The sequence below is a fragment of the Juglans regia genome, chromosome 15 (genome assembly GCF_001411555.2).
Source record: "Juglans regia cultivar Chandler chromosome 15, Walnut 2.0, whole genome shotgun sequence".
Taxonomy (NCBI): domain Eukaryota; kingdom Viridiplantae; phylum Streptophyta; class Magnoliopsida; order Fagales; family Juglandaceae; genus Juglans; species Juglans regia.
Genome location: NC_049915.1, coordinates 3,044,844 through 3,060,355, shown reverse-complemented (window position 1 = coordinate 3,060,355; position 15,512 = coordinate 3,044,844). Strand labels below are relative to the sequence as shown.

Genomic DNA, 15,512 nt, shown 5'->3' with positions numbered 1-15,512 from the left:
AAAGATTGCTGGTTTTGAAAAATTAAAGTGTAATGAACGATCAGCAGTGATCAGCAGTAGTCGCATTGACCCTCAAAACCCTCCACGACAAAGGACATCTCGTACGTACGTATTGTTGATGATGAAGTGAGTGGTCTTGATTATTTGGATTAGATAAATGTCTAGTGTTGAGATTTTCTGATTACTGTCAAAACGTCCTTATTTTGGGTCCATTTTTCAGGTTGGATCGTGCCTGCAACGGAAATCTTCATTATATATATATATATATATATATGTTGTGATCGATGGGGGGAATATTCTTATCAACAGGTGGGGATAATTAGGATAGTCAGACAAAGATAACATTAATTAAATTTAAGGGCATGCAGTTGAATGTTTATTGATTATATTAACCAATCAACGGGTGGCTTAGAACATGTTATGATAAAATAATACATATTTCTTTGTGAATGGGGAGAAATTAATATATTTAAGCGAATTCAACCGGACTTAAAAATCAAAATTATTTAATTTTCTGGTGGGAGTTTTGTGGTAAATGTAAAATCACAAATAGGACACCTATTTTAGTTCAAAAAAAAAAAAAAAAACCTAGTAAAGGCCTCTATATTCTCTACTTGTCCATTTTCTTAATTGCCATTTATTTTTTGGTTGTGCATGTAAGAGTATATACTCTGTCCAACTCCCAACTAGCATCCAAACCGGATGAGAGAGAGAGAGAGAGAGAGAGAGAGAGAGAGATTGGAAAAAATGAAGAAGGTTTTTATTTTTAATAAAGAAAAACATTTTAAGCTGTTTGAATACCTAACAAAAAACTGATATTAGTTCTTTTTGGGAGGGTGGCTTCTTTAGAACTGGGTAGTTTTAAGTTTTGAGTCTTTGCTAATGCAAAATTTGCTAGTGGGGTTAACTCAGAAATGAACCTCCTTGAAGCCAAAAAAGACACTTGCCAAACAGACTCTGGAAGCAAAATCTGCAGTGTTAATGCTACATGATATCAGCAGCATCTGGCTGCAAAAAGACTCGTCTGCTTTATAAATTCAACATCCATCCAAAGCTGAATTTGCTTATCTCTGCAATATATGACAACAAACTGTATTTAGATCAGGGTTCCAAACTACCTAGCACTCGTAAGAAAATTCTTGCGGCATGTTACAAAGAGCTCGCATTGTATTGCTAGCTACATCCAGCAGCTGCAGGTACTCGTCTGCACCATCAACGAGACACTGTCGATTCAAAATTAAAAGAAGTAAGAACCATGCAAAACAATGTCTCTGTACTGTGGAGTGCTACTTTAAAAATTAGCCATCAATGTAGATAACCATTATTGCATGGATAAAGAATGATTCCTAAGTTCATGAAGGAAAGTAAACAATAACCTTTTATTACATTCAATTGAAAATAGTACCCTAGAATTTCCAAAAAACCAAAACAAGAATACCAGAAATTCTACTTGATAAGTAGGAATACCAGAAACTTCCAGTTGTAGAGCCATTATCCAGGCGCAGATTTTAAAATTTTAAGGCTAGGGCCATTTTTCTTTAGGTAAATGGCAATAGTGGGTTCAATCAATTGAGAATGGCAATTGGTAAACCCTAGGTCATTCCTGAGAGAGCATAAGTTCTACAATGATTTAAAGCTTCTTTAAAGCATCTTATGTTGCGGAAGTATGATTCACCTTCAAGCAATCTCAAATATTCAAAAAGATAGCATCTGAATTCTACATGATATGTACAACATCTTGACTAGGAAGACAACAAAGTTATGGTAAGATTCGTTTCATTTTTAACAGAATGATACCAAATTCCATTATTTTAAATGCTTGAAAAAATGCTCAAACTAGATAATTAACCTTATCTGCTTCAGCCAATTTCTTGCAAATTCTGGCCTTCTGTTCATCTGATACGTCATCTGCCTCAACAACCAGCTCAAGTAACTGGAAAAAAACATTCAATTATTTGTATCTTTATCTACCAACTGCAAATGGTACAGAACCACTAACAAAAGTATAATTTGGAAACCTGGTAAAGCATCTGAGAGACCGGATATCCCTCTGCAATTATATCATTGACTTCCTTGTTTGCCACATCAAAGTTACCGCTCTTACAAGTTACAAGGAATGCCTTGACAATCTCTTGTGGAATGACCTAATAATAAAGCGTTTAGGAGTTAGCACATGGCGGGGATTCTAAAACTGGAGGAAAAAGTCCTTGTATTTATGAAGAGTGCTTATATTTATCATCGGTCGCTGAAAAAAGAATAAAGAAAATGCTTGAATGATGATATGAAGTTCCACTATCACATCAATAAAGCATGGAACTGACAGCAACATGTTGGAATCAGAGAAAACACCCAAGTGTGAAATTCATGGATGAAACTTCCAACATCTTGCACCAAGTCTCAGTTTTTTCAGGAGAAGTGTTATCACGAATGTTGAACAAGGAATTTCAGTTGGGAAGGATCAAGCCTTTCAAGTCTTGTGGGGGAATCATGATTAGTCATCTATTATATGCGGATGACCTCTTAATTTTTTCTAATGGCGTCATAGTGTCGATTCGAAGACTGATAGATGTAATTCGTTTATATGAGGTTATGTTGGGTCAACTAATTAGTCCTCATAAATCTGCAATTTTTTTCTCTTCTAATTTTTCTGTTGATAGAAAATTGGAATTGAAACGTATTTCTGGCTTTGAGGAAGGTGCATGGCCTTGTTCTTATTTGGGTATCCCATTCCATGTGGGAAGAATGAGATTATGGATGTTTGATCCGTTGCTTGATCAAATTTGAAAAAAATTGGCGGGATGGAAAAGTAAGTTACTCTCCTTTGGTGGTAAAATTATTTTGATAAAGCATGTTTTGAATAGTATGCCCATTCATATGCTTTCAATTTGAATTTGCCTAAGGGAGTTTTGTCGGCACTCAAAGGAATGTTCTCGAACTTTTTATGGGGTTCAACCATAGAAAATAAAAAAAAGGAAGTGGATTTCGTGAAGGAAGATTTGTATGCCGGTAAAGGAAGGGGGACTTGGAATATGAGATTTGTCAGAGGTTCAAACTTCTTTGCTTATGAAGTTTGCATGGAAAATTATTCAAGGCAATTCTTTATGGTTCAATGTTTTTTCTGCTAAGTATGTAGGTGATGCTCACATTTATTCAATTATGAATTTGAGTAGGGGCTCTCGGTTTTGGAAAGGAATTATGCGGATAATGCCTATGGTTTTGGAGAACTCCAGTTGGATACTTCGTAGTGGAAACACCAGCTTTTGGAATGATAACTGGTTGGGAGATGGTCCTTTGGCAGCAAGCAGTTTAGGGGAATGTTGATGCTGGATTGAAAGTAAGAGCTATGTGGTCTGAATTTGGGTGGGATATTGTGAAGTTGAGGGCTCTTGTTCCTGAACAGGTGGTGGATAAAATTACTCATTCAGGTATTAATTTGAGGGATGGAGATGACATATTTATATGGATGCCTTCGGTTGATGGGGGGTTTTCTACCAAGTCAGCTTGGGAGATTGTAAGGAAGAAAGGTGAGAGTTGCCCTCGGCGCAGGTGGTTGTGGAAGGCTTTAGTGCCAAAAAAAATGTCTTGTTTCTGTTGGAGGGCTAGACGGCAAGCAATTCCAACTCATGAGAGTATTCGACAGCTGGGTATCCCGATGGTTTCAAAGTGTTGTTACTGTGTTGTGCCGAATATTGAGACATTAGATCATGCTCTGTGTGGGGGAGGGACTGAAAAAAATATGGAGATATTTTGCTTCTATTTGTGGGGTCCAATTACCAGGCTTTTCGACTTGGGAGGGGAAGATGAATTTTTGGTGCGGCCGCGCGGCTTCTTCATCCCAGGCTGGTTGGGTTCGTGGTATTTCTTGGGCTCTTTGGAGGCCTAGATGTGCCTCTCGGATGGAAGGTGTTAGTTATGATTGGAGGGTCATTTTGAGAGTGAAAATAAATTTAAGGGACATCTCACAAGGGTTAAGGCATTTCAAAAAAATGGGAGCTAATGATTTGTTAGTTTTGCAGGAGTTAAATTGTCCAATACTTCCAGTCAGTAATAGATTACCAAGGTTGATTGCGTGGAAGGCGCCGGTTGTGGGGTTGCTTAAACTGAATGTGGATGGCGGATCTTGTGGTAATCCAGGTAGATCCAGTGGTGGAGGCATCATTCGTGATTATCGGCGTAAAGTGTTAGCGGGTTTTTCTCATTTCTATGGGCATGCGACGAATACTATTGCTGAGTGCCATGCTTTACTTGATGGGCTACGTTTGTATCAAGTGTTGTGATGGGTTGGTTAGCCTCTGGGATATGCAAATATTGGTTCTTTGGGATTTTTGGGAGGAGATTAAAGAGATTGTTAGTTTGCTTAATATTCCGTTTAGACATAATTTTAGAGAGGCTAACATGGCAGCGGGTTTTTGGCAAAAGAAGGCAGAGTTTCGGCAAAAGAAGGCACAAAAGGCAGAGTTTCAGATTTTATTGGGGAGGAGTTTGTGCATGAACAACTTTGGGGCATTGTTCGACTAGATAAATTGTCTTTTCCTTATATTCGGCTTTGATTTATTATACAGGAAAGTTATGTGAATGGTTTTCCTCCACCTCAGTGAGGGTTATCAATAATAAGAGGCTGGACCTCGGTTTTTCTTAAAAAAATAAAAAAAAGTCTCAAACAAGCTTGCGTGCACAAGCACAACAATCTTTGATGTTGAGAGAAGTTTCTTATATACTTGACCACATGGATATAACGGGTGGTTTTATTCATTAAAAGCTTGAAGAAGCCACAATTAAATCAGAGAAACATATAAATGTATACACATATTGCATCCATGCACCTATGTGTATGCACGTTTGTGTATGGGTTTTGATGCATGTTAAGACAAACAAAGCCTTTAGAAATTTATCATAACTTACCCCAGACACACTAATCAGATCCTTCGAAGAAATGGATGATCCAAATAATCGCGCAGCTGACTGAAATATGCCAAGACAGATTAGAAACTTAAGTCATTATCTACATACTAAGCTCCAACTCAGTGTCCATGGAATAGTTAGTAGAAAAGAAAAAATAAATGGATGAAGAGGGACTAAATTTAAAAGCAAGACTACAGAATAAACAATTGAGAAATGCTCTTCTTCATCCCGATCTGTCATCCCCAATCACACTTTGTGATGAGACACAATTCAAATGGGTGTCATTTAAGTGATCGATAGGAAAAAAAAAAAAAAAAACCTTGAAATGGGACACGTGTGTGGCTGTGAATGACAAGATTTAAGTTGGAGAGTAACATTGCTCAACATCAAGAAATTGTACAATTATATTGTATAGACATCCAACAGCCCTTAATCACAAGGCAAAGATTTGTGTCTCTAAGCTCCAATGTCAGAGCTATTTTTATTTGACCTTTTTCATTGAAAATTCGACTCAAAAGAGCCCATGATCTCTCACAAAAGCATATCTAGTACTCTGTTTATTAATAGCTATTTAAAGGCCCAAGATCCAAAAAAACAAAGCCACTTGAGAATTTAAGATTTTGATACTCCAGATTAATAACAATATTTTGACTGGAAGACCTACTATTTAATCCTCTGCACAATTTCAACCATGACCATAGACCAATGAAATGGAAAACCTATATTGAAAGTTCCTAGTAGTCAACCCATCAACATCAATCAAATAATTTTTTTCCAATTTTATCACGGATTTGCCAAAATGAATGTATGTTGAGCATTGAAGAAAATACTAACTAAATTGAAAACACAATGGTTATTTCTGGCACCTGTATATCTGGCACTGCCAAGAAAAGATTTTTGCAAACCAATACTTTAAGCTGAAGGTTTCAGAGATGCATTGAAGGATTATCCACTCATGGGATGGGGGTGCTTCATTGGAGCAACCATCATCAAAATGTATGGACCAAACCAGTTTGGCAAGAATAGATTATTTAAGTAGCAGAGATGGCATCCAATTTAAAAAAGAATGCTCTTCTGCATGAGCACAGAGATGAAATCATAAGATTCACATACTTTTTTTTTTATAGGTGATAATATTTACATACTTGAACACACGACAGGAAAAATACAAACCAGTTCTCACCTGTAAGTACGTAATAGCCCGACGAAGATCACCTTGTGAAATAGAACTCAAGGTTGAAAGAGCCTAGAATTATGCATCATATTAATGAAGTTAGAAAACCTACCACCAAAACAATGAAGAAATCTACTCTGAAAACTATTTCAAAAGACAAATCTGAGACACCATGGCTACACCTCGGCATCCAGATTGAGACGTTCTTCTTTGCAAATATGCAATATTCGACTGCTCATGATTTCTTCTGAAAGTGGTTTGAACCTGAACTTTGCACACCTTGAAGCAAGTGGTTCTATGATCCTACAGAAAATACAATCATCTTCATCATAAAGTATAAGGGTCTCCATTCAATCATCTGCATATCAGTGTGATACGAAAAGGTAAAGATTCACATGAAAATTGAACAAAAGAAACTTTGAAAAACATGAGAACTTTGTAAGTCAAAAGACCTATTGCAGCTCCACTCCGTTTGGCTAAGTTCAGCACTACAATTATAGGTCTTTCCTAGGAGCAGAACTATTAACAATTAAGATCATAAAATGCCAAAGATGAAATCACAAATGATGATTATATCAAAAACAATGTGTGGGTCTATATTTTTCCTTTATTCAAGCCACCGACCTGATCCTTGCCTCATGCTCCCAGTTAACTTAATCATTGTTGATAAGAAATGAAAGCAACTTACATACACGAGTTAAAGACTTACATACACGAGTTAAAGAAATCAATGAAATGCGTGACTAATGGCAATAGAGTTTGTAAAATGACTCCTTAAGCCTTGATAAAGTACTTTACACATGAACTGAACTGGTTCACAAGTAACAGTTGGATTAGGAAATTCTATGATGCAGTTACATAAGAGAACTGTGATTATACATGCTTGTTATTTTAATGAACAGAGAGTAGTTATAATCAGTCTATAAATCAGTTTACCTGGATCATTTACTTTGGATATCATCAAGAGCTTCATGTCAATTTCTATTATACTTTGCAATTGATTAGTGAGTCAGAGTCCTATCAACTTTCATACTAAATTAGGAAGCATTAAGGCTTACCTGCTGATGTAATTACAGATGAAAAAAAATCTTGTAACTTTGGAGTAAGTTTCCATAGTACGCCTCAGGGCATTCTGTCAAGTAGAATATAAGTGGAATGTATATTTAATTTAACAGAACCAAGGAAAAAAGGGGAAACAAACATGCCTGAGCATCTTCGGTCATTGAATCTGCCTCATCTAGAATGATGATCTTGAATGGTGGACATGGATAACCTCTGAAATACCATGCAGAAAAGGGAAAACATTGTTAAAAGTGCATAGAAGAAAGTGTAGACTAAAATAGGAATACCAATAGTTACAAGGTATGAGTACACACCCTTGACGCTGACCAGAACCAACAGCCACGGCAGCAAAATCTTTGATCTTTGTTCTAACAACGTTTATGCCACGGTCATCACTCGCATTCAGCTCCAGCACCCTAGACTTGTAGAGCTCAGGCCTGCAAAACATCACGGTTTTATTACGAAGGGAAGACCAGTAAATTAAGTCTATCAACTCCACCAACTAGGATGATGGTCTATAGTTGTCAGGATGATGCCAATTAAAATAACCAAGTCCAGGTGAAAGACAGGTTTTATATATGCTATGTGTAGTCCAAAAGTGCTTTCTCTACACAACGGGGTCAATAAACTGAACAGGAATATCAAGGTAGGGTAAAGAGAGAAAAAAATAACACGCAACAGAGGTTAACTGCTTGTCATGTCCTTTTCAACATGAGAAGCAACCCATTCCAAATTATTTTCTGCCATCGAGTTCCTGGACTTATGTTCCCCATTTGTTTTCCCTCCCACAAAGCTCCATGGGTATCTCTTCATTTAGCTTTAGGCAGGCATTGAAAAAAATGATAATATAAATGTGTTTGCGTCAAAGCATTAAAAGAAACAGATCCATGATGTACTTCGAGCAAAACTGGTGCTTATACAGGCACTTGGGAGCAATTAAGCTCCCAAAGAGACTCACTTGTCCGCTCAAAGCAATTAAGCTCCCTCAGAGCACATTGTAATAATGCTCAAAGCAAAACTAATACTTCAATTAAAATAAATTAAAGATTTATGAGAAATAGGTGCAGTTGTAACCCAAAGAGCTGGTGGGCAATGGCAAGCGCGGTGGTGGTCTTTCCAGTGCCCGGTGGGCCGTAGAAGAGCATGTGCGGGCACTACAAAACAAGGAAAACAAAAGGCAAAAAGAATATTAAGAAGGGGGTTTTCTGAAATTGAATCATTTTTGCAGAGTGAGTGTAAGAGCTGGTACATTGCTGGTTTCGAGGGTGTTTGTGAGGACCCGAACCACCTCCTCCTGGTGTGCTACATCTTTCACTTGTTTTGGCCGACTGAACAATTTTAACACGCGCGCACACATAAACACTCCAAATATAGAATGATGGAGAAAATAAAACCCATCAAAATAAAGAAAATATGAAACGCAGTAGAGAGGTTTCGTACTATTTTTCGACCCATTGCTGAGAGCTTTGCAATACTGGCGCCATTTTCTTTTCTTCTGTAAATCTTTTCCCTGCCTTCTATACAAGGCTTTCTCTTCCCCCGCTTTGGTTGAGGTCCGAGAGAGAAGAAGAAGGCTCTCAGCAAAAGCTGCAAAAGAGGCGTCAATGCAGAAGAGAAAATCAGCAACAATGCTACAGGCATCCGTCGGGCGTAATCGTTGGGTAACCAGCTGACGTATATTTGTTATATATATATACTTATTGGGCTGCTCACGGACAAGAGACGCTTATTGGGCCGAGCTTCTCATCGGCTTCACATTTTTTTCTCTCTCTTATCATGTAATTCCTTTTTATTTTTTTTTAAGGCAAGTGGGAGTGTATATTAATAAAAATAAAGACAGGGGCTCAACAATATCTCATATATATATATATATATACACTAGCGGTAGTATAACGTCCAAGGGACGTTTGCCTAATATTTTTTTTTTTTTTAAACCTAGTGAGTGATTAAAGAAGTGTTTTTTAATGATGTTGTAAATTTTTTATTTTTTTAAAATTTTTTTATGATGATTAAAAATATGCATAAAAAAAAGAAAAGAAAAATAAAAAAGTGAAATACATATTCAGGACATATTTTCGGGTTTCTTTTTCGATAGCTGTAACAGTTCTTTTTAGTTAATTAAGAATATTATCATATTTAAATTATGTTAAAATTTTAATTATTTATATAGTTTTACTTTTTTAAAAATATTTAACAAAATTTCATCATTTATTTAATGATGAAAGATTAGTATTTTATAAATTAAATTTAATAATTTATTTATGATATGATATTTATATGTTAATTATATATTTTAAATTAATTTAAATCAGTATTTAAATTTTCATCATTGGATCTAATTTGGAGAGTTATGATGAAATGTTAGATTTAAATTCCAAAAAATTTTCTTTTCCCCTCACTTGCAATATATGAATTGTAGAATTCAACCATACTACTCAATGACTCGGGGAGTACTAAAAAAATACAGAGTCTTTTATTTCTATATTGTTCTCATATTTTTTCATCACTAAAGTAAGTCTCTTCTATTTTGAAAACTTCAAAAATATTATAATGGTAGAAAATCATTTTATTTAAATGATTTTAATTAATTAAAAATATTATGAGATTTAAATTATATTAAAAATTCTAATTATTTATATGATTTTATTCTTTTAAAAATATTTAACAAAACTCTATCATTTATTTAATGATAAAACATTAATATTTTATAAATTAAAGTTGAATTTATATTGCAATTATCTATTTTAAGTTAGTTTATTTTTAATGTTTTAATCTTCACTGTTGAATCAATGAGGATTGAAAATGAATGGTTGAGATTTAAAATCTCAAAACCCTAACTTTTTATTTCATTTTCATTCTTCCCTCTCTCTCCTCCCTCCCTCCAGCCGCACGCCTCTCTCCCTCTCGATGTCTTCTCCTCGGCTCCACCCAGCGCAACCGGCCGCCGCTACCACGGGTTTCTCCCCGTACGGCCGCCGTTAGCCACCCCTACGGCACCGTACCACCACCAGCAGCCCGCCGAGCTCGTCCCCACAAACCTTTCTCTCTCTCCCGCCACAACAGGTCGAAGCCCATCGCCTTCTCTCTTCCTCTACACGCACGGGTTTCCCCCCGTGTGTTGATTTGTGATTTGTGTGGAAATTTATACGTTGATTTGGTGATTTGTGTGGTGATTTTTTGATTTTGTTGTATTTTTTTGGTGATTTTGTGGTGATTTGGTTTCTCCCCGTGCGTTGATTTGTGATCTGTGTGAAACTTGTGTGTTGATTTGGTGATTTGTGCGGTGATTTTTTGATTTTGTGGTATTTGTGTAGTGATTTGCCGTGAGTTTTTGTGATGATTTTACCGTGAGTTTTTGTGATGATTTTGCTGTGTTGATTTGGTGATTTGTGAGGTGATTTTTTGATTTTGTGCTATTTGTGTGGTGATTTGCTGTGAGTTTTTGTGATGATTTTACCGTGAGTTTTTGTGGTGATTTTGCCGTGGGTTTCTATGAGGATAGAGAGGGAGGCAGAGGCAGAGAGGGACGTGATGAGGCAGATAATTACTGTTTACGGTTACTGTTCATTACTGTAGATGTTATAGATGCTTTTAAGTTATAGGCAGATTTAAGTTATAGGCAGATATATATATAGTTTCGAATCTCGACAGCGTAAGCAAAAAAACACAAACTACTCGTATGTTTTCATTAACCCATCTCATTTTATTTAATTATTATAATTTTTTTAAATTTTCACACAAAATAAAATAAATAATTTAATTCTTTTAAATTTTAAAATAAAAATAATATTAAAAAAATATATTTTAATAATATTTTATTTAATTTTTAATTTTAATCTCAATTCATTTCATCCGTAAAAATAAACTAAGTCTTAAAAAAACTGAAAATCAAAGCAGAATTTTGGTCGAATTCAATGTTTGTTTCCTTGACCAACATTTGATCAGGTACTTCTCCACAATAAGTTTATGTTTTTTTTTTTTTTTTTCCCTTCGCAAATAGACTTTATTGATCAAAAGGCATAATGAACATAACATATATACATGTAGATATTAATAAGAGGGATTTTTTCGGGCCCGAAAGAATAAATAGATTTGCAAATTAGCTAGCTCTTTATCACCACACAAGATACACCTATAATCATGTGAAAGCTTACAACATTAGCGTATATAATTAAAAATAATTTGTATTTTTATTCTTTTTATGAATTAGTAAGTCCTGCATGCAGCATCATGTGGGGTGATTTCAAATTGTAAATAGTAAAACTCATCATCATGATCACGAAATATCATACTAATAAAATTATGAGAGTGCGGAGGATCATGTAGTATTGATCAAATTATTAGCTTATAGTAGAATAAGATATATTCTCATTTTTCAATTTTATCATGAAATGCCACATTATTAAATTGAAAAATGTTATTTGTCTTCTCCTTAAACATCATTTTTCTCATAATCTCCTAATGTATTATCAAATTATTAGAAGATAATTAAAGGATGGTCATGATAAATAGGTTTTCATGATCATTAAGGTAAATACTCCAATCATAAAGAATTTACACAAAAAATAATTTCATAAATTGATGTGACTTGATATAGTTTATCATATTGTAAAATTACTTTTATTGTAAAATAATAGATCTGACGAATCATATGAAGTCACTTTAGTTTGTGAAATTATTTTTATATAATTCATTTGTGACGGTACCACTCTTCTTCTAGCTAGTAATATGCTTGCTAAATTAAAGTTTTTTCATAAACACTAATTTCTAAGGATAAGATGGGGAATACGTACTGTATGTATCTATGTTCACATGAACTAATAAGTACTCCTACCTGGGATCCTTACCCTCTAATTTGTTGCTGAAGCCAATTAGCAATTAAGCCAACCCCACCACTAAAGTAAAAAAGTGCCGTTCATGCAGGCCTGTACCCACTCAATATAATAGAACGTACGGAACGTAAAGGAATTCGCATGTTCTTCTTACAGTCCGGAGGAGGACTAGGCGAGATTCAAGCTCCAATAGAGAGCATCATGTGCGGGCACTACAAAACAAGGAAAAACAAAAGGCAAAAATTAGAATATTGAGAAAGGGTTTTTCTGAAATTGAATAACTTATGCAGATCGAATGGGTGTAACAGCTGCTACATTGCTAGCTGGTCTCGAGGGTGTTAATTGTGAGGAGTCGTGACCCGAACCACCTAATCCATGGTGTGCTACATCTTTCACTTGTTTTGGTCGACTGAACAATTCTCACACGCGTGCACACATAAACACTCCCAAATTTTGAATGATGGAGACAGTAAAACCCATCAAAATAATTTGATTCCTTTTTTTATATATATTTTTAAGGCAAGTGGGAGTATGTATTAATAAAAATAAAGAGATCAGGAGCTCAGCAACCATCTCATATATATATATATAGGTTCGAAACTCCGAATCTAAGCAGAAAAACATTAAAAAAAAAAACCAGAAAATCAAAGCAAAATTTTGGTCGAATTCAATGGCTCCAAGGCCAACATGATATGGTTTAAAAAGTCATCAAAGTGATCATCTTTGAAATATCTCGAGGTTGGACTAGTTTTGAGAAAATAAGCAAAATCATGATGTGTTGTTGTGGACCACATGATGCATCGAGATTGAAACCATTGATCATGTGAAGATCAAATAGAAAATTGAAAAGGGAGGAAAGAAACCAATTAGCTAGCTAGCTAGTATCGTAATAATCGATGAATGTGTAAGCTTTGATTTGTGTCTCAACTATCATGCCCAATTTGGGCCGTACGTAACATCTTATTCTACTTTCATTATATAGCTGCAAGGTGCATGCATGTGAATATTTACATGAGCATGCCCTTTCTAATTTATTTAATTTCTCTAATATTTGATTCCAGGGAATATTGTCTGTGAGAGATGTATATATACACATATACTTCATGTGGAGATGGAAACATTTGATCAGGTTGTAGATCATATTGATAACAATGTCGTGTATCCGAGGTTTGCATACTTCTCTGGTTTTTTTTTCCTTCGCTAATAGACTTCATTGATGAAAGGGAACTGTATGATACAAACTTAAAGGCCCCGATGAACATAATATATAGGTAGATATATATTAAGAGTAATTCTACATACAACCGTGAAGTACGTAAATATCGCGTAATTACTTTAAAAAATGGTGAATTGTATTATTAAAAAATTAATTTTTTCATATAGATCTCATATTTTATTCACATTTTACAAAATAATTACGTAGCGCTTACACATTAATTCACGTTTGTAAATATTTTTTCTCATATATTAATATTGGCACCTTTCCTCCCGCTATGGAAATCTAATTATAAGCACTGGCCGGGAATGTTTTCATACACGTATAATATTGTTGGAATTTACCCATTACGCAATGGAGATTAATGTATTTTTACTACTCTCTAAATCATGAGAAGAAATCTCGGGTCTCTTACTAGATTGCACTCTATCGGGATCTGAGCAAGTGAGCATGCATGACGAACAATATATTGGTTAACCAACTAAGCATTTTTATTAGAAAAACTCCTCGTGAATGGCGGCAAGCATATGCATTGGATTCTTAAAATGGGTCCTATCCAGAGTGATCTCAACCGACATAGAAACTTCGCCAATAAGCCATTAACCCACTTTGGTCATGGTCATTTCAAATATTAATAATCCCGTGGCATTTCATTAGGTCCTAATTTGGTTTCTCCATTTTACACCAATTTGAGAGTACAAGATGAGTAATTTTATCATGTCATGAAATGCCACATATATACATGATTATTAAATTGAAAAATGTTACTTGTCGTCGGTCTCCTTAAACATTGTTTTCTCATAATATCGTCACGTATTATCAAATTATAATTAAAGGATGGTCATGATAAATAGTTTTCTAGTAATAATATGCTAACTAGATTAAGATTTTTACCTAATCACTAATTTTTTTTAAGGATAAGATGGGGAATATCGTATGTATTTATATTCACAACTACATACTCCTTCCCCTAGTTACCCCTCTAATTTGTCGCTTGAGCCAAACGATACCACTAAATTACAGAAACAAAAAAAGAAAAAAAAAAAGAAAAAGAAAGTAGATGCTTTGAAAAAACCTTTCACACCACCTTTTCTCTGTACCAAGGTATATTTATAGGAAAATATTATTCCCACATAAATTTTTTATCGGAAATTTTTACCGCATTTTATTTTATTTTTTAATTTTTGTTTACTTAATGATTAATAAATTATTTTTAAATGAATTTATGATATTTTTATATTTTCTAAAAATACTTGAAGTGTTTAAAAAATGATTGAAAAAAAAAAAATTTCCTTTCGTCGAGGAATCTTCTCTGTGTCAGTAGCAGGTTCCATATTTATATGGGTCTGGCTCCAAACCGACGTCGTGTAGTATTATTTTCAGGCGTCAATCAATGCGTTATCGAAGGAACCCTCTTTCTACCGGCTCCACCACGCACTTACTTCTGACCTATATATTCCTCACTTCACTTCAAACTCTTACCACCTATCCTCTTCCTTTCTCAACTGGTCCTTCTATACAGGTAGGAGTTTTCGGGTCATTAAAATGAAAGAGCATTTTTGGGACTTTTTCTTGAATTTTCTTTTCTTTTCGTTTTAAAATGTTTTCGGTTTTAATTTGTGTGTTTCTTTAGTTAGAAAAGGAAATGGAGTTTTTATCATAAAACCTGGTTCTTGTATACAGGTAGGAGTTTTTGGGCTGTGAAAATGAAAGAGATTATTGTGATTTTTGTTCTTGGAGCTGTTTATTTTTCTATTGGTTTAAAAATGTTTTGGGTTTTAATCTGTGTTTATTTTTATCAATTCGGTCGATCCGGACGCGAGTTTGGGGAGATAATTGAGGGTGGTTTTAAAAATAATAAATAATAAAAAAGTATTTTTTAGAATATTACCTAAATATTCAAACTAGGCTTAAAACAGTGCCACTTCTTTGTCTTTGGTACCTCAAGATGGGAAAATTTGGATTTTGGTACCTCATATGGGAACATTTTGATTTGGATTTGGTACCTCAAGATGGGAAACCAAGTCTGCGAGTACTAGCAGTCTCAGAAGTGTGTTGTTCTTGATTTTTGTTGAATAATACAATAATTAGATTGTAACGGTGCATTTTATTTTATCTTATTTTATTATTATAATTTTTAAAATTTTTAAAAATAAAATGTAAAAATATTATACTATATTGGTTTGGTTAATAGGAAATATCCTCTTATTTTTGTCACGGGAGCCAAATCAAACCCATTTATATAGAAAAAATTTTCTTATAAGCCATCAAATCCCACACTCCACGCCATAAGTGTCAACTGAGTCTGCATTTTGAGTTTCTCCTC

General features: G+C 34.6%; 1 protein-coding gene across 1 annotated transcript; it reads right to left on the bottom strand.

Moving 5' to 3' along the window:
* Nucleotides 1–906: 906 nt before the first annotated feature.
* LOC109008893 (replication factor C subunit 2) lies at nt 907–8,801 on the bottom strand. The gene is made up of 12 exons (XM_018989164.2): nt 8,579–8,801; nt 8,388–8,466; nt 8,213–8,292; nt 7,453–7,575; nt 7,282–7,351; nt 7,135–7,208; nt 6,259–6,379; nt 6,086–6,148; nt 4,903–4,962; nt 2,019–2,144; nt 1,850–1,933; nt 907–1,223 (listed from the first exon to the last, which is right to left on the bottom strand). The coding sequence occupies exons 1-12, from the start codon at nt 8,620–8,622 to the stop codon at nt 1,119–1,121; spliced, it is 1,029 nt and encodes a 342-aa protein (XP_018844709.1). The 5' UTR covers nt 8,623–8,801; the 3' UTR covers nt 907–1,118.
* Between the last annotated feature and the right edge of the window lie 6,711 nt (nt 8,802–15,512).